This window comes from Gobius niger, assembly GCF_951799975.1.
Source record: "Gobius niger genome assembly, chromosome: 21".
NCBI classification, from domain to species: domain Eukaryota; kingdom Metazoa; phylum Chordata; class Actinopteri; order Gobiiformes; family Gobiidae; genus Gobius; species Gobius niger.
Window position 1 is genome coordinate 5,954,437 of NC_136872.1, and position 24,958 is coordinate 5,979,394.

At 40.5% G+C, this 24,958-nt stretch overlaps 1 protein-coding gene across 8 annotated transcripts in view; it reads right to left on the bottom strand.

The window, feature by feature from the left end:
• The window catches only part of nrxn2b (neurexin 2b), a 1,057,142-nt gene that overhangs the window by 459,866 nt on the left and 572,318 nt on the right, over nt 1–24,958 (bottom strand). For all 8 annotated transcript variants that reach the window (XM_079579566.1, XM_079579564.1, XM_079579563.1 and 5 more), the window contains 3 exons: nt 9,580–9,699; nt 4,357–4,738; nt 2,043–2,233 (listed from right to left, as the gene is read on the bottom strand). In XM_079579566.1, the coding sequence (XP_079435692.1) occupies nt 2,043–2,233; nt 4,357–4,738; nt 9,580–9,699 (693 nt within the window). The remainder of the gene's footprint in view (nt 1–2,042; nt 2,234–4,356; nt 4,739–9,579; nt 9,700–24,958) is intronic.

Here is a 24,958-nt window from a genome sequence, read left to right on the forward strand (position 1 = left end):
ATCTGTGGAAAACTGTGACCTGCGATTGAACCTAGTTTATAAAATACTAACTCCAGTAAATGTCAGCCCTTCGATGCATTTTTTTCTTTGTTGTCAGAAAATTGCCACTTGTTGGTTTGATGTGCTTGATATGTTGTCAAGAATTGTTAATACTACACTGTCACCAGCACCTTTATTAACTATTCTTAGCACGGGAACTGTCAAACACTTTACATCCGGAAACACACTATCTTTTTTCGGATGCAGTTGTGCTAACTTTCATTTCTGCATTAATAAAACGTCTCCACAATGAAAATGTTTGATGAGAAACCTCATTTTCAAGTTTCTAAGGCCATGGCACAAAGTATGCAGTTTGTGACAATGCCCGTGTCAATATACTGTATATACGCTAAACTTGACTGTGACACTAACCTGACATGTCTCACAAACAACGCTCCTCTACATTTTGTCAGAAACAGGGCAGTGCTTTATTCTCAATCACATGTTTCCTTCATGTTTTACATTCATGGCGACATGTTGCGCGACAGTTTTTTGTTTGGTTTGGGAGAGACATTTTCGTCTGACAATGTGCTTTGGTTATGGCTATAGTGATGTATGCTTAGTGGCAGGTCTGAATCAATTCTGCGGGCTTTGGACCGGAAATAAATTACATGTTTCTATTTTGAAGTCGTTAAAGGTCAATATTGCGTCTCGCAATGTTTAAAGTGTAAAACGATGTTGTACATGTGTAATAGATGATCACAAATGTCATAATGTTGTATAATGGATTTTTTTCATAGAATGAATAAATCCTGGCTTATTACACTTTTGGCTTATATTTGCATCGGCAAAACCACATATTTTTGAATTGCAGCATACTGTTTTCTTCTCGAGATATTCTTCATCAATAAGTTCTTCATTCTGAATCTGAAGAACACCTTAATGCACTGGGAGTTGCTGGTTTTGCCGTGATGGTATACAGAACATCGTCGTCTCAATGTTGGAACAGATATTGGGCCGCAGCTTACATTTTAAATTGAATTCCCTCTTTTGTTGCTATTCAGAAATGGAGGGAAACGGCCAACTTTAACCACAAACTAGGTCTAAACATCTGCATTTTGAGTTTTACCCAATAATTTTATAATAGAATCCACCACCAACAACCTTGAACGTAGCCCTTTTCTCTGACAGATTTATAACTATTCCAAACCCATTCTTGGCCTGTCCCTTAAAAAATATCATTAAGTAAAGGTCGCCTGAGTGCATGCCATTTCTTATCCATCTAAATTAGGAGCATACTTGGAGGAGAAGCTTTTAGACGTACATTTTGTATTAGAAACTTCCCTTTTTTTGTCTGAGGAAAGTGGTTCATAAAAGTTATTTGATTGATAGTGCATAACACAGGCATTGTTATGTAAGGCGGACTTCTTGAAGAATACGGCAAGTCATGAAAGCTTAATTTGGAAAGGACGGTGTTTGGTTTTCAAGAGGTTATAAAAGGTATTAGAAATTCTTGGAGCAACCCGCATCTGCGTAACCTCTCAACCTTCTTGAGCATGTATAAGTCGAAAATGATTGTGAGTGTGTCGGGCACTTTAGGAGAATTGTGCCATTGTACTTACTTACACCAACATCCGACAACAGATGACAACTTGGAAAACATTTTACAAAGGGAAACGCCAGAACAACTGAGAAATTACAAAACTACCACGGAGAAAAGAGTCTGTAGAAGAGCTTTAATTTAGCAAATCAATTATTGGGTATGACCATGTAAAATCAGAATAAAGTTTACCTATATTTTCAGCGACAAAATCTAAATGGACAGAGCCAGGTTTAAATATATGGAATTGGTTGTTACAGTATTAGTTAGAGGGAATTTTGGATCTTGTTTAGTTTTTAAATCAATTTGTTACAAGTTAAACGAAAAACTGTAAAAATGTAAATGTTGTAATTAAGAAAGAAAAACTGTGTGAATCAATGATGTCTTCCCCTGCCGTGTCGTGACTTAACAGGCACAGCAAGAACACTTCACGATGCAAACTGACCACATGGAGGCGTCTTACCTTTGAGGTCCAGGTTGCGTGCACCATTGGAGTGCTGCGTGACGGTGCGTGAATCGATCTTGAGCGTGTGCACGTTGTTGGCATCCCGGGACACCACCACGTTGTGCCACTGGTTGTCGTTGAGCGGCTTGTCGGAGTTGCCCTTCATGAGAGACGGGCCGTTGCCGAGGTCGAAGACATAGTGGACGTAACTATAAGCACAGATGGTGATATGTTCATTTCTTTCTTGCTATCCAAATAAGAGTGCTCTGGAAAGCCGTTTTGAGACCCGAACCTGGATCTTGAACCTGCTGCATATTCAAGTATATCTTAGAGGATATATGACTTGTTTATATGTTCAAATGTTCAAACCATCCTGAACGTTTCAAGCTCTTAAGGAGGTTTGTTGGCTTTATGACAAGACTACGATCTCTATTATTAGTTTAGCATTAAATAATTCCTCCCGATGTGGCACCACAGACCCTGAAAGTGCATGTGAATGTGACGGAGCAGGAACCAGAACAACTCGAGCCCACTGGGACACTCCAGGGGTCATGAGGCAGTCTGTGTCCCAAGATGATTTCAAGACAGCGTTATATTTGTGAATGAAAGTCAAATTGCAAAGTAAACCATGTAAATCCATATTACTACATCAGATTTTGTAAGTTGTTTGCTTTGTAGGTAGAAATGATTGAAAGATAGTCTTAATCACTAGAGATATTGGTATATTTGTACTGTTGTTGAGGTGACCCTTCCACTGGTGCTTCTCAGTGATTTTGGTGGTGTTATCAATGCGCTGTGTGTGGCTGCCGTCACTTTGCCACTGCCCAGGAACTACAGATGAACACTAGCTTGTAGCGAAATCGTGCGATGCATTTATGTCACATCAATATGCAAAGACTAAAAAGTCTGCTGACTTGTGCGTGTGAAAATAAAATAGGGCAACTTGCAGATGTGAACCCTGGTCTTTTGATCTCAAGTCAAGCTATTGTCCAGGTTAGCGAACCCAAACTGAAAGTGGGCCAACACTTTAAAAGGCCAAAACTTTAAAATAACACCATCATAAATAAGCTTGTAAATCTCATATCTACCCTTCCGCAGAACACAGAACTTTCCCTTCCTATTCCCCAATCTCCGACAGACTTAGCGCATGAATCATTCGGGAACACTTCAGAACTGCGAGTGTATTCTGCCACGCTAACACACTGATGACAAGTTGCAGTCAAAACCTCTCCAGCTCCTGCTCCGTCAAGTCGAGTGATTGAACATAACGGCTCAATTTACATTCAACAATCCCGTTTTGTTTGGAAGAACTCCGAGGAAGCAGTTTTGCATCCGCACATTTCAACAATCCCTCGCCAACTTTCACTGACTTCAAAGTCCTACACCCCATTTCTTTAAGCATATAGTAAAAACAAACGCATCTCATTATTAAGCTTTTTATAGATCTTGAATTAGCAAGCTAGTAATTTATGCCATCATGACCATAAAAAGCGTTGAAAGTTGTGAAACGCACTTCTAAACTCCTCCCTCTGAAGAATTGGGACGCTACAAATGCGTTGGGAAAGTTAGGGATGAATTTTAATCAGAACAAAAAATTTACATTTCCCATGCACCTTTCTTCATTGTTTTTCTTTTTTTTTTTTTGTGGGAACTTGCACTTCATAATTGAGCAAATATGTCTGTCTTTGTTTTTCCGTCTACCTATATCCCCCTTTCTTTCAAGAAGCTCATCCTCTTACATTGTGGGGGATTGCAAAATACTGCACAGAAATTTCCAACTGAAAAACACTTACTCTAATTACGACCGTATTTTGAGACAGTGTAATTCTGTTAATTCTTCAGACACTTACACAATGCTTACTTGCTCATGAATATTCATTGTTATACATTTTGCGCGGATAATGAATAATTTGGCTTTTTGTCAATTTGATAGACTTTATCGGATTGAGTCGGGCAGAAAAAGCTTCCAACTTTGTCCGCTCCAGATTACTTTGTATACACATAATAAGGAGTGTTTAGCTTGCCAGCACTGACTCATGAGAGATTGTTTTGAGAGAGAAACAGTTCGGGCAATTCACGACTTTGGGATGACTCAGAAAACTGCCTTGGCTTATGGCTATAAATATGGGTTTGTTGATCATCAATGGATATTAAACCTTATGTATTACTAATGCCAAATGTTGCTGCCTAATCTTATTATGTTAACAGTCTCACACATTTATTTTCTTTAGGAATAATATTTGTACTATATCCAGATTTACTTTACATGAACTGTAGAGGTAAAGAGTGGTAGGTATTATATTTCTTGTTATTTTTATTTAATTTTACATACCCTTTGACGAGCTCCACTACAATGAAGTCGCTCCCGTCTCCGGAGTTGAAGAGCATGAGTCCGTCCGGCGTGGTGGTTTTAAACTGGAAGAAGAGGTGCATGGAGGCGTACGCTTGCAACGTGGCCAGCGCTAAGTAGCTGCCTTTGGTTCGAAACGTCACCGGGTCGGCGATGATATGGCGCATGCCGAATCGCGCATTGAGCTCGCAGTAGGAGATGTCGCCGTTTTTGCACTGGTCCAGGTAGGGCACGCCGTTGAAGGACAAGCCCTGGAGGTGCCCGATGAAGTTGGAGGGAACCACGGATATGAAGCGGCGCTCTGTCATGATGCCCGTCTCAATGTTGTGGAACTCAAGCCGTGTGTGGGCGCCCGTCATCTGACCTGCAATGGAAGGAGATATCAATAAACTGGACATAACATTCTTTTAGTCATCCCAGAATTTCTATTTTTAACAGTTCTTCAATCAGCAAATTCAGGAAGTTTAAAATACCACACAGATTTGAAATCTTGGCTCTGCCCATTGACAAGCCATGTGCAGGGGAACAGGTTGGGAGTTTCCTAGTTAATAGAGTATCTTTGATTTTTTTATTTACTTTTTAAGTTAAGCGACACAACTTGGGTTTAAAGTAGCCGGTAAAGATGTAATGTTTAAATACCTACCAGCTAAGTCTAAAACCTAACCTAACTTTTTTGAGTCTATCTCCTACTTGACCACATTGATCAGGTTTCTCACACCCCGTTATTGTTTAATTCAAACAAATGCCATTGCTGCAGGACTATTATTTTGAATACTTGGTCTCTTTCTCTAAAACCTCCCTTAAATTAGTGATGGGCAAAATGAAGCCAAATTAACCAATGACACTTTTCGGCCTCCTGTGTCAGCAAAGTTCAAACTGAAGCTTCGCTCTATACTGCCATCTGCGGATTATTTTTAATGTATTATACTTAATAAAGTATGTTTATTTAACTTTTTTCTGGCCTAACTTGAAATATAAAAAGTGTACACGCTTGGAGTTATACAAACATCCTTTGTAAAGTTTTAGGCTGGCATAAACTAATTTAATTCATTATTTCCATAAACGTGATCTACTGGTTCATAAAACACTGGTTCATTTGGCACGCCCACTTTAGCTTGACACACATTTCAAAGCCTTGCTTCATTTTGCCAATCACTGCCTTAAATTGGTCATATAAATACAGCCTTCCATTCTGAATGCTGTATTTCCAAACCCAGAGTAATTAAAAACAGAAACATGCCCCTCGATACTCTTTAAAAAGCAACCAATGTGCCAAAGCAGCCGTGTTCAGAATCTGGTGAGGCATAGGTCAGCAGAGGGCATGGGACACTGGAGGGGGTGGAGCCGTGACAGCTGTAGCCTCAGGCAGATAGAGAGGTAGGTGAAGAGAAGAGGGAAGAGGTGAGAAAAAGGTGTGGAGAAAAAAAAAAAAAAAGAGTAGGCGCGGATAGGCCAGAAGCTACAACAACAGAGGCGGGATTCATGGCTTAAATTGTTCTCTCATTATTTCAAAAAGCTTTCCAAATAACTGCCTTGGTATTTTTTATTTATTATAAGAAGGAGAATTAAGAATGGACTAATTGTGGCCTACTTCTTCATGAAACAGCACCGTATTTTTCACACCATTAGGCTCACCTGATTTTAAGGCGCATGATCAATGATAATGTTTATTTTCATAAAAAAGCCGCACCGCAATACAAAGCGCATTAATTATTGCTGCTGGGTTTACGCATAACGACGACAAGTCACCAATGCCACTAATGTGAGTAGAATTTGATGATCGGGTAGAGGTTTCACGCGCCGCCACAAACTGTTGCGACCTGTTACTGCGTGTTACGATTAATGGCACAAATTATTACGCACGGTCACGAATATGCGTCCCGCACTAACCCGATATAAGGAGCACTGTTACAATTAAAGGCTTTTATGTGCGCCATATAGTGCGAAAAAACGGTAAGTAAATAGTAGCTGGCACTGTAAGTTCCTGGCCATATTTCCTTTCCATATCAACCTTTTTGTTCCTCTGTAAGTCATTATTGACAAACATCGAAACATAGTCATTATGTTATCCTTTATCCATTTTTTTTATTTTTTATTTTGCATTATTCTAAATAATAGTGCTGGCTCCAAAAATCCAGGCAACTTGCCAGCATGAAGAGAGATAGGTTTCACCTTTTTTCTTTTCTTTTATTACATTCATTGTGTCTTCTTGAACACAATGAATGTACCATGTTCACCTGTTCGACCTGTTCGCATGAAAGAGCCTTGGGAAAGATTCAATACGATCATGAGCATCCTATTTGCTAAAGTGACCTGTGCGGTGCAGTGTACGGCTTGGATACATGGCCTCTAGCTGCACTTCCAAGGGGATCGTGTGCAGCCCGGCCAGCGTTGGAGCATTCGCAGTCTGGACACTGGCCAAACTCATTACTCCACATCTACACCAACAAACAAGGCATAAATCGCAGTGTTTGAAGCAGCAACAAGAGATTTCCTGGCAAATAATTTATAGGCTTGTGTAATTTCCTTCGCAGCAGGTTAGGAAAATAGATGCCACTTTTTTTCCCCTAATCAACCTATGGAATTAAATTGCATCTTCAAGTAATTTCACTGGCTGTTAAAATCAATTTGGGGAGACCGCATGAGTTAAAGGTTTGCTAAGCGATTTATTAAGGCTTTGCCATTAAATGATATGGACTTGGGTCAATAGGCCCTGCATTTGCGTTCACATTACAGTTTGCAGATGTAAGATGGCGTAGAAAGTAATAATCCATAATCAGATGTGACGTGCTTACATTTACTTCAGAAATATGATAATTGAAAACTCCAGGTGTATCTTTGTCAGGTATTTGGATGTTGAGTCAAAGGGGCTCCTGGCACTATACTATGTCCAGCGTGTCTTAGTAGTGTAGTAGGAAAACATTTGGATTCTAATACAGAAGGCTGTCAGTTTAAATGCCAGCTCTGACCACTGGACTGGTTTCAACTATAAGACACAGATGTAGGAGTGATTATAGCAGCTGCAGTCGTACAAATTGTGCTCACAAGCCTCGCAAGTTCCTCGTTCGCTGCTCGAGCAAACTCAATCAGCAATTATTACCAAAAACACATCAAAAGTAGGCGCCTTTGACTCAAAACCCTTTTCAAATATCAAACCGCTAAAAAAACCTGCATCCAAATCAAGATCAGTTCAAGACTACTCAACTCGACAAAATTCGGTCTTAACAAACCAGATCACAGAAGAAGTCGAGAGTAAATAAAGCATACATAAACTTATCTTCAATACCTGACTTCTTTTTGTAGGGAAACTTTGTCAACATACCTTTTGAGTCAAGCTCTGACAAAATGGGTAATAATTAGGTATAGTGCTTGTAAATAAAAGTCCAAGAACCACAGTTTGAGAACCATGTTCTTGCTGATTTTTTTTTCTGTGAAAATTTGTAGTCTCACATATGTATATGTGTGTCTTATGTATCTAATACTAGTCCATATTTCATGTATTGTTTGTACTGCATTGCTTTCCATGCAGTAAATTGGTCAAACTGTTCACACCTGAATGTTTGAGGACCCCTGACAAACAGAGAGGCTCATCTCCTCAGAACTGTGGGAATTATGTTCAGAGTGGCTCATTGCGCATTGTAGGCAATATATTTAAAAAAACAACAACAACAACAAAACTACCCACCAGAGATCGCTGCAGAATCCTTAGCTCCCTGGGTTCTCACAACTTTCTGCCATGGTGATATTTTTTCCATAGTTTGACACCAACAAAAGATAAACTGAAGCATTATCCCTAACAAATGGTGTAATAAATATACTATAGAAATGTTAAATTAAAAAAAACATTTTTTAGCATCTCTCCACTTCAAACTTGCTGCATGTTTACGAGATCGTGACCAACGTTGGGCTGCAGCGCTTTTAGTCAGCGGTGAGTAATATGTTTTAATTCAACTTTGCCAAATGTACCCTTGGCATCGCAACTCCTCAATATAACAGGGCAGCCGTAAATTAGCCGACCATATGCCGCTACCATCGCCGTCCTAATTAGTCACCTTGCACTTTGAAACGAGCAGCACTGCCAAAGCTGTTGACTCGACGTGGGCGGATGTGTTAGATAAACTTTTCGTAGCAAAAACATGAGAGTAAACAGCGGGGGATTTTAGCTGCAAGCCGAATGAGCGTGCACAGTGATTCCTCAACACTGCAATTTCAGGACACTGCGTTCTATTGTGGACCCAGAGTTTTTGTTGTGGCTCTTTGTATATTACAATCAAAAGTGGTGTGGGGAAGTGCTGGCTTAAACTTAGTTTTGAAAAGCATTCGTCCTTTTGCAGACCTGATTCGTAGTATCGGCTTAGAACTGATTCAGTTATCACATTCACAGATGGCATAATAATAAATTAGCAGGTTGTTTATGGATCAGAATTATGTGTCAGAGATGGTGTCTGTACTTCATTCCTACTTCGTACTTGAAAAATATTATTTGAAGTGATATTTCTATATGAATGCATGCATTACAGCTTAAAACTATTTTTATACATCAACATCAAACTTCTCATTGTATTTTAGAGCAGTTTTACCCAAACCTACTTTGGGGAAAAAGAAGAGACTTAAAATAGGTTTTGTTTTAAATAATTATATCATCTCTGAAACGGAGCCATGTGCGTGGGGGACTATCCTCTGCTCAGTTGTGGAAAGTGGGTGGAGCAAACAGACACCTGTTGACATGAGTCCAAACGACCTCTGTTGAAACACGGCCAAAACCGAGGCTCAGACACCACTTCCTAAGCGCAAATACAACAAGTACAATTCATTTAATTTACTTGTTAGTTGTGGGTAAGTTGCGAAGAAAATTGCTAAATATTGTAATAGTTGCGGCTTTTGGAAAAGTTTCAATGCAGCACCGGTTTCGCAGAGTTTTCATACAAACTAGATCTCTACTACTTTATATTTAAATGCTTGCATGTTTTCTAATTCATCGAGTCTTTCAGCTTAGCATCCATTCTTAAAAAGAAGGCACTGGTATCGATGTTGTCATCTCTTTGGGATCATTTCACACATCTATAACATTCATTTACGTTCAACCTACAACTTAATGCCGTCCCCATTCGACATTTTCAGAATTGTGTGTTCTAAACTTGTCCCACATGAGGAGAATTTTTGCAAACAGCCTCTACATGGCCAGAAGAGGCCCAGTGCACTAACCTTCCACGGTGACGTTATCCACAGAGAGCTGCAGGTTCTTGCCTCTCCGGATCACTTTGACCGTGTGCCACTCGTTGTCGTTGAGTTTCTGCCCAGCGAACAGAGTCTCCGGTCCTTTGCCTGCGATGGGAGTAACAAAAAGGAAAAATGAAAATATAAAATGGAAATGGCGGACGTTGTGAGTGTGTCATGAAAAAGACATAGCAGAGAACAGTGGGTGACAGATTGGGAGGAGAAACTGACATGTTTGCAAAATACAGATTCTGTGGTGTCAAGCTTGAGATTGGCAAACTCTTGATGCCAGATATCTCAACAAATATTTGGCATATCGAAAATAGAACTAAAAAACAAATAGAACCCCAACTAACACAGGAAAAAACAAATGGAAGAAACCGTAGAGCAACGACAACAGATGATCTCAGGACCATGGAATGTATCGTTCACAGCTAATAAGAGATTATTTTGTGTAGAACTGTATTAGTACTCCAAACCCCTATAGTCCACACTTTCGCAGCACAATCTGAATAATGGATAGACCCAGATTTAAATGTATGGTTTTATTTTGTTGATATATCAAAGTTGTTGTTTTTTCACAGGGAATTTTGGATCTTCTTTAGAAGTGAAAAAATCTGCAAAAAAAAAAAAAAAATCACCTTGTTTTTTTTTAGGGTTTAGGTTTTTGATACATTGAAATTATATGTTTTAAAACCATCCCTTCGAAAAAAGCCTTCAAAATATTAAGTATAATCTGAAGCAGGTTTAAATTAAAAAGCCTTTTCTGAATGGCTTGAAAGGTTTTTTTTTTTTTTTTATACCTACGGAGTGCCTCAGTCTTTGTTTAGAATAAACAGTTTGATCCCCAATTTGAAGAGCACCTAGGTTAAACTTTTTATTTTTTATTGTAAGCCCAAGACAGGAAAGTTTGGAGTCTGTAGGAGCCACTAAAGTGGAGATGTTCTTGCAGGAGTGGAATGAAAACCTAATATGGAAAAAAAACAAGTCCTGTAACTTCTGCATACGTGTAAGGGATACAGCTAGCTAAAAATCTCAGTAATAACCACTGCGTGAAAAAAATACTTCTTCACCTTCCGTGTCTCTCCTTAATACAGTGGTGCACAAAGTGTGGCCCTCGGATCAATTGTTGGTGGCCCTCAAGTTGAATTTGCACATATTACCAGAGATGGTACTGCAAATGTAATCAGAGAGACAGAGCTGCATCCAGATGAATGTTTCACAGTGTTGACCACCGGTTTGTTGCCCTCAATGCTGTACAAACTTCAAAATGCAGCCCTGATGAAATAAATATCACACCCCTGTCGTAATACAAAAAAACAAAACAAAAAATCTGAACTCGAATCCCTATTTTTTCCAGTTCAAAACAAATTATGAAACCAAAACACGGCTGACTCTGCTGAATTCCGCTCGTCCACTTGGAACGAAAGGCGTCTCACATCTAACTGACAGACTGTAAAATTGAATGTCTTTTTACCCGCGGTTCCATCGGGGAACTGATATGGATACGAGAACAGTCACTTAACTGCGCCTCCAACGCTGATATGAACATTACGGGAAAAGACCGCTTCGAGTTCTGACACAATCCCTTGTCTCAGGTGGGTAAACAGACTCAATTTTAATGCACCGTGTAAGGGATAAGTTCCTAATTCCTTCTTTCCACTCTCATGCCTGTTCTTCTGCAGGAAAAAGGAAAACATTTCACACACAAAGACATATGGTGCGGTTGAATGATATTTGCATATTGTTTAAAAGGAACAAAGCTATTCAAAAGCTGCAGATGACATTTTACATTGATGAAAAGACACATCTTTGGAAGAAAGAGCACGACGGGATTGTTGACTTAGATTAGATTACAATCATTTTTATTGTCACTTGTGTGTGTGTTCTTTTATAAAACAGCTGAAATCCCAAAACATCCAAGTAGATTAAAACACATGGGTCCATCCAACAATGGCACATAACCTTCTACAGGTACCCTTAAAATACTGAAAAATATTATTGTTACTTGATGACCACAATAGAAGAACATCATGCAACTTTCTACCTGAATGCATTGGTTTAAAAAATGTTGCTGTCATGAGTCATGTCATGTGCCCATGTATCCTGTGAAGACTTAGCCACTGACAGACGTTCATGAACGACTTTATAAAATCGCTAAACGTTGGGTTTGGTGCATCATGGATTGGCTTCCAGTGATTGGACTTTGTGTATTATCGGGAATTCAGAAGTGCCATGACGTGAAACAACCATCACCAACGTGAATGAAGGGGCAAACAAACGATGTCACAAGTTGAAGTCATAAACATATGGTTGAAATGTGCCGCGAGATGCAGTCGTCGCACAGTCTTAAACCACAAAGGTGCACTGAGAAAAAGGGGAACTGTGATGTTGTTGGTAATGCTGTGATGGTAAACACCTCTTCGCGGTTAAAAAGACATTAAAATGAAACTCCTCGGCTCCTTCTGAAACCATCAGATTGCTAAGAGCTCTTACGCCAAACCGGATGTGCGTCAGCGTCCGCCATGGCAAGTTGCTTCCAAATCGGTAAGTCAGTTAGGAAGTAGTTAGGAAAAGGAGCCTTGATGCTAACTATCATGGCCACTTTAGCATAGGGATCTCTGATGCTAACTAACCGTTGATTAGGAGCTATGTGCCACCCCACAAGCCACTGCGCCAAATCCCCCCACCCCCCTCGCCCCTCTCCCCCACCCTCGAGTGATTCATGCGCAACCACTGTTGATTGACAGGAGCACATTTAATAATAAAAATAATAATAATTAAAAAGTAAGATTCTGCACAAGCCAAACAAGCCAAAATCCATGTTGTCGTCTCCACAGCTCAGTCACATGTCAGTGTTAAAGAGTAAACTCAGGAAACGGATTAAATGCTTTTGTTTTCAACTTAAGCCACATGGATCATTTGCATAATGTAGCTTTATGAAACTGCTGTTGAAATAAAATAACACTAAAGGGAAATGTTTGGATCATTTGGATTTATTTTTCTCCTTAAATGTCTTTGTTTGGACACTATGTTGTTGTTGGACACTGTACAGTAGGGGGCGACATGCACTTTTGTTTGGCCTGCACTCCACCAGTAACTTTAAAGAAGAAGAAAAGCAGCTGTTGGTGATGTCACTTCCCTTTCCCCTGTTTAAGGACGGACGGATTGTTCAAATTCTGCTGAAGGTCTAGTTCACTAACTGCATAGAGGTCTAACAGTTGACCCCATGAAAGGTTAAGGAGTTAGTTGCTAGTGTTAGTGCTTAGAGGCTACAATTTGATGGTTTCGGACGCAGCCCTCGCCTTTTTCCTTGTTGAAAACGAGTCAAATTGGGTACGCTTTAGGTCAGTGGTTGAATTTCTCATAAAAAATGGCAAAATACAGCTGTCACAGAATTTGGAAGATTCAATCACTGATCATTCGGCTAACAATCAATACTCTTGAGTCAATTTATCAACATTACTTTGGAAAACGTGCCATTCCATCTACACAGTGCCATGGACAACGAGAAAGAAAAGAAACCTATAATCACCAGTGCAGTCCACCTGAGCAGACAAGAAGCCGTAGTAAATACCTGACAGAGTTGGTCGACGGCGTTAGGACATTAGAGAAGTGAAGGGAGAGTGAGGGAGGATGAGAGTGTAATTAGGGCTGGCCAAGCGAACCATCAGTCAAGCAGGAGCCCCTTCAAAGACAGAGGGAGACTTTAAGAGACTTCAATTAGAGCTCAGGCCGAGGTGGGGAACGTAATGGGACAGGCCTGGTGGCATGTTACATCAGTGTGGACAGTCGGGAAACAAGGTGGGGACAAACTACAGCTGGGGTACGTCGGCAGGTGTTGGATGTTTGGTCGCACAGTGGACTTGTTTGCACTCTCGCCACGTGATTTTCCAAAAGAGCTAAAGCATAACTCTTGCATACCTGAAATACCTAGAGCACAAACCAGCATGAAAGTAATGCAAGCAATGGACAATTTCAGATCTCTTTTCCAAGTGCTCCAGTTTCATCCATCAACCTAAAAGCTCCATTAAAGTGTGCTCAAACTGTAGACAACACAAGTAAATTACGTCTTATGATTCTGATTTTGAGTTGTTTAAACTAATTTAGATATTCATCTCGAGTGGTATAAGGGTTCATTTCCCAGCTTTGATTCATTTTTGCCACAGAGGGGACCCTACTGTACACATTTTTACTGGTGGGAGAAAGCAGAGCGCAGAAACCTACACAGATAATGAGAAGACATGAAAGCCACACACTGAAAGGCCCTCAACTGACCTGGGATTGAACCTTCAGGAACTTCCTGCAGTGTGGCAAGAGCATTAACAGCTGAAGATGGTTTCTGTGTTCCACATTGTTTACTGGATACTTTTGTACGTTTTTAAGGGATTTGCTGGATTTATTTTTTTTACTGCAAAGAGTCCATAATGGTCCTGAAGAAAGCAGCTTTTTAAAAGTAAACAAACAGCTAGCTTATGAGCTAAAGACATTTGAGATCTACACATTCCTTATTCTGATACACTGAAAAGGCACCAAAAGCTCCCCATACCTGCAGCACAGTGGAGGCGTCACAAGAGGTGCTACAGAAAAGAAAAAAGGGACAAACGAGGAGGTATCTGGGAAAGACTCACTGCTAAGCCACACAAGCTTTCTATTGTTCTGGCTAATGGACATTCACTGGAGAATAAAACAGATGAACTGCTACACTCTTCACAGAAGATGGTGAAAGACTGTTGTGGCGCAGAGGGAGCTGCGCAGGAGGAATCACATCAGAGGAGACTGAAGGCAGCCAGCCAGGTTTCCTCCGGGTACCACTGTTTCTCTGACCTCCAAAAACGTGCTGGTCCAGTTGGCCCACAATGGTAGGGCTCTCAGACGCAGCGGCTCAGGACAAACACCTGAACACAATTTCGCTGTACAGTTGTAAAATGACAAATAAATCACTTACTTAAATGTTACAAAAACTTGTCAATTTTAATTCCAACAGCCATCAAATTTTTTATTTATTTGGAAATAGTGACACGGCCACTGTACAGTAATTGTATAAACCCTTTTTCATTTTTGCCTTGATAGTTGATATTTCATAACTTTATAAAACTAAGGCCAATGTATGGAAAGGCCACTGCTTCTTGCTTGGAGCTCCCTCTACTGGAAGAAGGGGGGATAAGCCATGATACAAAAGACGTCGTTTTTAGAGAGCAAAATGCTAACATTGCTCAAACCAGCGCAAATGAAACTACATATTACTAGAGATATGTTTATGGGGAGGGAAAAACGCTTAAAAGCTTAAAAACATCAATTTGCCATATTGTGCATGTTGGGAGTTTTTCCAGAGAGTTGAGCCAAATCTTGCAGTGACATTGTATATAGCCGTAACATTGTTGTCTTCGAAGCGCATTGAACCCCTGGCTGTATATAAGCGCTCGTGATTTGTTTATCGGCCGACAATATTTCCTTCCGACAGGCTGCGCTGGCGTATTATTCCAACCGCTTCGGAGGATGATTTAGTAGACCTGGGTTAAAATATGATTGGCCTTTTCCCCGGTTGCGTGTGAAATTATTTAGACCAGAGGAAAAAAGAAACGTCCTATCAATTGATGTTTCCAGCCTCGGCTTGGAACAGAAAAAATAAAACGGGCGGGGAAAAATGAGCCACAGGAGAACTCTTTGCCCATTTACTGTGTGCGACTTTTTTTATTTTTTTTATTACATTGTGTGTGTGGGCTTTTTGTCTCCCGCCAGCTGAAATTGGATAGAGAGACTTTTGATCACACTGAAGTAAATACCGAAGGAAAGTGGCAAAGGCAAAAGTGGACAAAAGTTGCTTGCACTGAACTGAAAAGCTTGGTTTCAGAGGACGTGATAACTTTCTATAGACCTCCAGTGTGTCAGTGAAAGAGATTCTATTTGCTTTTATAGCAGAAAATAACACATACTAGGAATTATAATTATAAAGGTAGCTGAACAAATTACACCTTGATTATTGCTTACGGTCACTCCAACAATTGAACAAAGTATTCCACATATGCAAAATCTATGCAACTCCATCCTCCGAGACCATGACATCATCACTTTCTAGATTTCTGGAGGGTAAAAATAGCCCGGAGATGACGAATCGACAAAAAATGTCTTCAGAGGTTTCTCCCGTGGAAAAAAAAAAAAAAAAAGTGCCTCGCATTAAAACGAATTCAGTGGAGCAGAGCTGGTTGATGTAAGATCATAAAATTTAAAGCAGTCTACTGCCGGCCAAACGAATGGGAAAAGCTACCCGGAAGAACAGATGACATGTAATATTTATTTAGCCTTGAGAGAGCATGGGGCCACCGCACAGTCACACATTAGCTATTACACCTCTGAGCGCATGGGCTGCAGTTTATGCACGCCGATGTGGGAAGGGCGGGCGAAAAAAAGAGGAGAAAGCTTCAGGCAAGAGGTTTTAAAAGGCCGTCGAGGGAGCCATTAGGTTGTACGGGCAGAGTTGTGAGAGTTGGGAAGACGGAGAAACTCGGCATGTGCCTTGATTTAGAATGAGGTAGTGGCGTAGTGTGATTGTTGAAAGACAGGGCTCAGATCCCAATGGTGGGAAAAAAAATGCTATAGTTCTTTTCCTGACTTCCTATGTATTTCAAATTGGATTACTGCATTAACACCTTGCTTATAGAGCGGAAAATAAGTCGCCATTGCAATATTAGATGAGATTTATGTACATTTTATTTCTATTTTTTTGTTAAAACTGCCTCACACAAAAACAGGCAGGGACTTAAACATGAGTTCAGAGTGAGTCACGATTTTCCAAAAATTTTCCTAATTCAGTCATGTTTTGTCCTGATTTACTTGGTTGTTTTGACACGACTTGATGAAAACGTAAATTGCTTACAACTTCTATTAACAGAACTTTGTTGAGAGGGGTTTAGCGAAAAAGTAGTAGCAAAATAATGGAATCTTTGAATTTTGCAATGTTACAGAACGGACCATTTCTTTGTAGCAAGGTTCTGAGGCCAACGTAATAATAATTCTCTGTATGTGCCTTATTTGGTAGGAGTGGAGCTAAAGCTAACTGAACTGGACCAATGTATACGTTCCAATCTATCTAAAACAGGGCAGCCAGGACTGTCCTTCAGTGTTCCTACAGGATCAATGTGGCACTAATGCATTCACGCCTGACTTGGCTTACAGTTAACAACAAAATTAAACTAATACTAATTTTACTAATGTGGAATTCAATATTTAAAAAACAGCCACAGTTCTTTTCTAAGCAGCTTGTGTCTGTAGAAAGCAGCCACTAGATGGGCACTGGGTGGTGATTTAAAACTTACTCATCCCAAAACAAATTCTCTGAAGTTCACAGTGCTTTACAGAGCAATATTTACCTGGAATCAGCTCTCAGTGAAACATGTCTTTAGGAGAACTACTGCAGATGACCATGTGACTTTTCCAGCAATGTTATTTATTTACTGAACTGTGTTTCACTGTATTTCAGTAGGCACTTTAAAACATGTTTTGTAAATTTTATTTTTTGTAAAGTATGTAATTGTAGTCCTTTGAAGGACCCCAGGAAGACTAGCTGCCATTAAACGCGCAGCTAATGGGGATCCTAATAAAACAATAAAACAATCTATATCACCAAATATATCAGTGAATGCCTTTTAAAAGCCAAAAGTGAGGCCTGTGGGCCAAACTCGGCTCTTTAAGGGGTATTTTGCCTCGAAGGCGCCTATTTTGATTCCATAGTGCATTCTTGACATTTAAGACATTACTGCATTACTTGGCCCACCATAGAATTTTTTTTTAGCACTCCTGCTTTTAGCTAACCGTACACATGATGAGTTGTAATTTCACAGTTGACATCTCAATTTCATACTGTGTAAAATTTTACTTTTTGATGCCTTTTTGGCAATGTCAAGCTGGGTCAAAAGTAGGGCTTAACAATTTATCAAACAATAATGCGATTGATTTTATTCAGATTTTTCCCGCATTTACCGTTAATAACCGTTTGTTGTGTTTTAGTCAGTTTTTAGTCAATTGTGTTTTAGTCAGTGCTTATAAGATAATATATTCATCCAAAACTTCCCAAACATAAGTTCTAAAAGGTGCAAACAACTTTTTACTAGCAGCACAGGCTCACCATCATCTCTGTGGAGGCAGAGACATGTGAATCCAGTCGGAGGTGAAGGAGTTTCTGTGATCAGTGCATGCATGGCCCAGGACTCTGAAATGAGGGGTTAGCATTGCAGCTAACGCAATGCTAATGGTGGAAAACGCAATAGTCCTGCTGCATCATAAACGCTGATATTTTCATTGCAGCATCCACGATGTACCGCGCACCTTAACTAGGCTGAGGAGTAAAGAAAAGCATGCGGTGGATCGCGTGTCACTGCCATCTCTTGCCGCTACATTCATTCTATGGGCCGCGGCCATTGGCTGCATGGGCCCAAATCACGTGCCTCTGCGATGTGGAAATCGCGTTGTGCAATGTTGCGATAAAATTGCTAATGCAATTAATTGTTCAGCCCTAGTCAAAAGCAGAGGACCCATTTCCCTTCAAGGACATTACAGTGGATCCTTCTGAATTACAAAGAGTGTTTCTGCAATTTTGGCATCTCGAGAAAGCCAACAGAGATTCGCTTTCATATCCTCTGCCTTTCAGACACTAAAGTCAGATATGGCAGGTGGCGCATTTGAGCGCTGGCGTCCGTCCCGCGATCGTTATACGGACATGACCTCGGAAAGACGAATTGGCTCCAGGAGCACGTGTTGCACCTGCTGCCGTCTCGCCGCACAGCTTTTTTTTTTTCCTTTGGCAGCCTCTGAAGCCGGGCGCCGCCTGGTTGACCACGTAACAACATAAACGCTGAGTGAGTAGTCTGCAGAGCAATGAGCCCAGAACGCTCGCACTGACAGACGGCGGAGAGGAAGAAGTCATTGGCGTAAAAAAAAAAAAGAAGACAAAAGCCGACCCAGCACACGTTAATTAAAAGGGGAAGCAGGTGATTAGAAAGCGCAATTAATTTTCATTGTGCTATTTGCGTCCCCAATTGAATAGCAGGGTGAGAGGCTGCAAGTGGAATATTAGGAACTTGATTTAATTGCTTAATATTTGTGTTGCCAGGTGATATGTTAATTTGGCAATAGAGCTTGGCAACAAATTCTGGGATTGGTTAATATATAAGCCCATATAAACTGACCTTTGAACCATTTTCTGCAGTTCAACGGTCAATAGGAGGCTAGGAATTAGATATTAAAAGGTAGGAGCAACTAAACTGGAGATGCTGCAAAAGTGTGAAGAAAACCGAATTGAGTATGTGCCTGTATATTTCTCCCGTCTTTAGCCACGACTGTCTCCCAGAAAGGAAATGAACATATTTGGATTACACCGTCATCTCTGCCACCTTTTGTACTACTCTTGGATACCAAACAAGTCAATATTTGTGAATGATACGAGGGACTGCCGCGCAAAACGTCATAAAATAAGCACGGCAAAGGTTGAGGTTGTTTTTTTATTTACTCAGACTTTAAAGGCACATTATGGAATATTTGCAGGGGAAAAACACATTTACATCACAGGTGACTCTATGGCACTCCTGGATTAATTGCTTTTTAGGGTTTGCATACAAAAGTTCCATAATGCACCTTTAAAGGAAAAAAAACAGCTTACAATCTCAACATTGACCACAGCATGAGTAACTCATGTTTTCACAGGCCGTGTCTCACCGTGCCCATATAATTAATGTTAAAGTCTCATCATCCAAAGCTTACCAGAAGTTATTAATTAGTGCATGTTTCAGTCAACTTGCCAATTCATTCCATCCACTTCTGCACTCAAAAAGCCAGTCGACACTCCGATATACGTCACATGTACGTATATTCCCATCACGTTGCTCTGTGTTTTACCGTTCAAATCCCATCCCCAAACTTGGACTGATCCTGTCCATGTCACACTCTGCTGGCCTAAAGTAAAATGCATTATCACGCTGCCTGACGAAAAAGGAAGTCACTGTCTCAATTTAACTAACTGCTATGATCTGGGGTCGCTGCAGCTGGTCAGGTCTAATTTCAGCAGCACTATGTGCCCAAAGAGAAAGATCAGGGATCAAGGAGCATGAGACATCAATTTCACACATGGATTGGCCACCATGGAGTCCAGAGCTTAACCCCATTGAGAATCTTTGGAATGTGCTAGACAGGGCATTGCAAGACCATGGTAAAAAAAATAATTAATCAGGCACCATTCCAGATTAGGATTACTGTGCAAATATAATTTCTGCCATAATATCAATTTGGGGTTTGCCAGACGAGAGAGGAAATTGAGAGAAAGGAGAAACTTTGAAGCAACTGTTTTAGATCAATATCCCACTTTCACTTAACCATCTAAACCTCCAGTGGTTTGACGGTGCCCTCCCAAGTCAATTTTAGTCAGAGAAAATAAAATGAAAAATAGTTTCAAATGCTCAAAATATGCTTTCTCTTTGACTTTCTTGCCAAACCCTCTCCACCAAAATGGTTCTTGGGCAGCATGGTATATAGCCAAGGCTGGCGGATTCTCATCGACCGCGTCAGCGCACCACAAATGAGAGATGTGATGTTTGTAGCCTGCTGCATAATTACCCGCACTCATCCATCAGCGCGCGGCTGTGTTCTCGCCGCAAACCCTCCTGATTACTGCAAAGGAATCAATGGGACACAAGCCGGGTAGCCTTTAGCTAGAGCCGGCCGCTGCCGTCAGATGAAATCCGCGTGTTCGTGACTGGCACCGCGTGGCGGAAAGTACTTGACTGTAATTGTTGCGTCTAGAGCCTAATCAACGCAACAAGAGTGAGAGAAGCTGATTGTTCGTCGAAAGATGAGAGCGGCATCGTCACTGTGATAGGCTGCGGAAGGAAGATGGAGGGGGCTTCGTTTTCTCGCCAAAATTGAGACGTCATTGGAGAGAGCTAATAAAATGAGAAAGGTGATTGCTAACTGAAAATGTGCGGTAACAAATCACATTTTATCTTGCTTGGAACTGGGTGGTTTGTGTGAAAGGATTTGAGTGAAAGATTTTGTACTCGTCCAAAGTGATATCACAATTTCACTATAGCGCAAGTCTTTCCAAATGTATGTATAGAGTGATGACAGTGATAATGCAATAGCCTGAGCCTATGTTTAAATTATAAAATTAATCCTTAAACAATAATTCTGTAGAGCACACAATGACAGTAATCTGGGCAATGAAAGGGATTTGTTTATTGGCATGTTCATTGTGCTTTGTATTTCCCAATGGTCCAATTAAAAACTTATTTTCTTAACTGCTTTGTCGTGACACCAGAATGGTATGTGTTTTTTCCAAATAAATGTACAGCTAAATCTTGGCTCATTATTCTCAGTACTCCCATTAGCATTAAAGACAAGTGAGGGGGAATTTATACATTGTGAGCAAAGTTCTATGTAGACATATTACGAATGCAAAATGTACTGTGAATCAGTACAATGTAAAGACCTTAATGTCAAATGGAATGAGTGCTCTTTACAGTATAAGCAATAGATGAGAATAGGAAGATAGATGGGCCACTAAACTGAGAGCTTTGCATTTTCACTTAGCTCTTTACCCCAAAAATATGATACAACAACCGGAACTGCAGGCGGCGCTATGATCTGTGTATATCTCATGCTCTATCCTTGCCTCACTCATGAACAAGAGTTGGAGATGGTTATCAAGTGCATGGCCAAAAGGACGAGATCGCAGGTTGGCTGGGTGGTTATAGTCGGCACTTTGTGTCGAAATGAAGTTGGGCATCTGTTGTGTGTTCCAGATAGAATGTCCCGTTGGGAGGAGGCGCTGGAGAAGACCTGGGTTAGACTGGGTAAAACTATGTCTGTCGATTGGCCTGAGATTGGCCTGAGAACTCCTTGAGAGTCTCCCAGAAGAGCTGGAGGAAGTGTCGGAGCAAAGGAAAGTCTTGAAGTCCCTGCTTAGACACAACCCGGCCAACAAAAATGGATAGAAACAAACCCTCCGCTGAAAACAACAGAATAAGGGCTGGGCAATATGGCAAAAATATATATATTTCATTAAAAAAACAAATGCACTTTAGCTCAGAACATGAGACAAGTCACTCCTTTTATATAAACCTCAGATCAAGCAAAAAAAATTTTTTTCCCCAGTATAATTTATCATACAAAAATCTTCCATTGTTTTCATTCAAACTCCAAAACTATGTGCTTTTACTGTCCAAGACAATTACTGAAATTGACAAATGTTGAGATTGATTAAATGTCGATTAATTACCCAGCCCTAAACAGAATAGACTCATCTGTAAAGCTTGTTTGTTTTTTTCATTGTATGAACTTCCTGCAATGAGAAATAAGTCAACTTATATAAGAGACACTCCTCCGGCCCATTTTTTATTATTCTTGCCGTTTATCTATAGACAAAAGGGTTACATTTTATTTCACAATAAAACAATCTGCTTTGTAACAATCTGTAATAACTAGCCTATGTAGTACATACTATACACAATGGAGTAATGTTTATTAGTACTTTGGAGGTACACAATGTAATAAGACATAAAATCTTTAGGGCTAGGTTACTATTCCATCACGCATTTAACCCAGAGGTGCAAGTATTTACACATCGTTGTCCGTACATGTACAAAAATTGATAGTGTAAAATTAAGTGTTTCCAAAAAAGATGCTTATGTTATGTTTTTCCGTGGAAATCAATTGAAATCCATACTGATTTATTCCACTAATTTATTTTTATGTACAGATTTTTCTGTACATTCTTCTGCAAGAAGCACTATCCATATTCCATTCTATGCCACTCATTCCCCATTCCTCTTCATCCCTTCCAAGCCATCCACTGTTTGGACACATCTTTTTCTACCCTCTCTCTCTCAGTCATCCCTGATTGAAGCTGGCCACACACCAAGTCTCTCCCCACGCTCGTCTGCTTCTCCGCTAACAAGTTCACTCCGGTCAGACGCTACCGAAACTAGCCACGGGGCTCGATGTGCGGGTCAAGGAGGCGCGAGCGCTGCTGCCCCTTGTACAGTAAGCCGCCAAGGCGTCACATGGGGGGCCAGAAGGCATGAGTGGAAAAGATGGCGCAACAGACGGACACCGCGCCAAGCACAAGCCCCTGAGTCACCGCGAAGTCATGGGTGACCGAGGAATTGTCAAAGCATGCAACTCGTCAGGCTTGTTTTCAGCGTGTGTGGTTTGAGAGTTGTTTTGTTTTGTTGAAAGGGGGAGCTTTGGGGAGGTCAGCTGGTCAACAGTGGCTGGTGGGGGTTTCATGAGATTACGGGGCTGAGGGAACAGGACATAGAATCAAGATGAGAGTGGGAAAAAGAGAGACTCGATGTCGAATTTTTGGCGCAAGTTGTTGGAAATATGTGAGGGAGCCGGCTGGGAATACTCCTCACTGTTTGCATTCATCTTTGTGGCAGTGGTCTGGGGGCACTGCTCAAGGGCCCGCAGGTTATTTTCAAATCAAACATTTTCATTTTCATTTCAAACTCAATTTTTTTTTTCACAACTGAGTATTAGCCACTGTAATGTCTCTTTTTAATGATTTTACGTCAATTTATGAAGAAAATCTTTCCACGTGTATGCTTTTGTAGTTAGGACTGAGAAATGGTCTAGTCAGGGGGGGCGAACCACTGGACTTTGGGAATGATTGGTGAACCTCAAAAAAACGTAACAAATTTTGAGAAAACAACAAAAGATGCAAACTCTCCTGTGATAAGAGGTCAATTATAAAGTAAATGGGCAGTGCACTATAATACCTTTCCCTCTATATAAAATATAGAGTTTACGCAACAGGAGATGGGCAGATGCTCCTAGACTTGGCAAACCCCAAAAGAATAAAGTTGAATATACAAGTGCTTGTTCAACGATTGCATATTTTTTCATTTAACCAACTTGGGTAGAAGCTACCACCATCAAGCGTAACATGTCAAGCTAAAATGTGGCAATTTTCCAGAGTATCTGCACTATCTAAGAGTGCCAAAATTGTATTTACTCTTACCAACTGTTTTCGTCCAACCTGAGAGTGCTGGCTTTACAGAAATATATATATATATATATATATATATACATATTTTTGCTCACTCTCAAAACTAAAAAGTCTTTGCTTTTTTAATATTCATGAAGACGCAGGTGGATATTCTGCTTATGTACTCATCATGCTCAAGTGCGCTCCACTTCTTCTTTGAACTACCTACACGCCAAGACTTTGTAAAACACCATCTATGCGTCAGGTAAAGATTTGAAGACTGCACTGGACGGGGAGGGAGTTTGCTTAGAAATTAGAAGGGTTTTTTGCAAACACATGGAAATTCAACGCTGACCATGGGGAAATTGTAATACCCACCCTCTCTATAGACGATGGGCAGATGCTCCTAGACTTATTTATGTTCACGATTAGCATTTCTCCACCAGGTGATAGCCTCTGGGCGCCCTCCCCCCATGCTGAGCGCCCATCTGGGAGAGTACCTCACTGCATGCTACGTTTACGGGGCAACACACAGCTAGCTAAACGGTCTCAGCATTGTTCTCCTCCTGGGCTAAGCGCCTGCCAATAATAACACTGTTAACACGAGCATTTGGGGAGAGCTGGAGGCAGGAGTTGGCCAGTGCGAGTGTTGGCATTGTATGTTGGAACAGGTTATTGTACACAGTACTTCAGAGGTAATGCATCTATATAGTGTGATACTGAAAAATGTACTTTTCTACAATAAAGACGTGCCAACCTTTGACGCAGAATATATCCAAATTGTTTCTAGAAGGTCATGTTTGAGCCTGTGACGTAAAGCATACACCTCCACAAAGGCATCTCACAACATAGTGCCCTGAATTGAACATGAGATAATGTAGCCGACGTAGAAGGTCAGAAATGTTCAGTGGGTCAATGGGTCCGACGACGTGAGGGCAAGTGCTTTTCGATGATCCGGTAAAAAACGTTCAATTAAGCTGTACAAAAGAGATGATCCGCTGCACTTACAAATAGAAGTCCTTTCTTTGGCTATTGGGGCAAGCTAAACGATTTTGATTACAGAAATGGTTTTCTTCAAAGCATGCAAGCCCTCGGCATGTCAGTGTGTCCCAATTTAGCGAAATAAATAAATATTTTATGGTTCACAGAGCTCTTAACAAATCTGATTGATTTGAATCAGAAAATAAGCATCCAAGAAAAAGAAAAATCTACATATTGCGAAACATTGTCCGAAAAGTGTTCAGACTTTTCAGCAGCGGAGTTCACAAAATAAAAGTACACAGTAAATTGTTTAATGTTGCCACTGTTAATCTTTATGATCTACACAAATTCCAGAATACTATCACTTCTATTTTAGCAATCTGGAAACCATTCCAACAGCACCATTCTGTT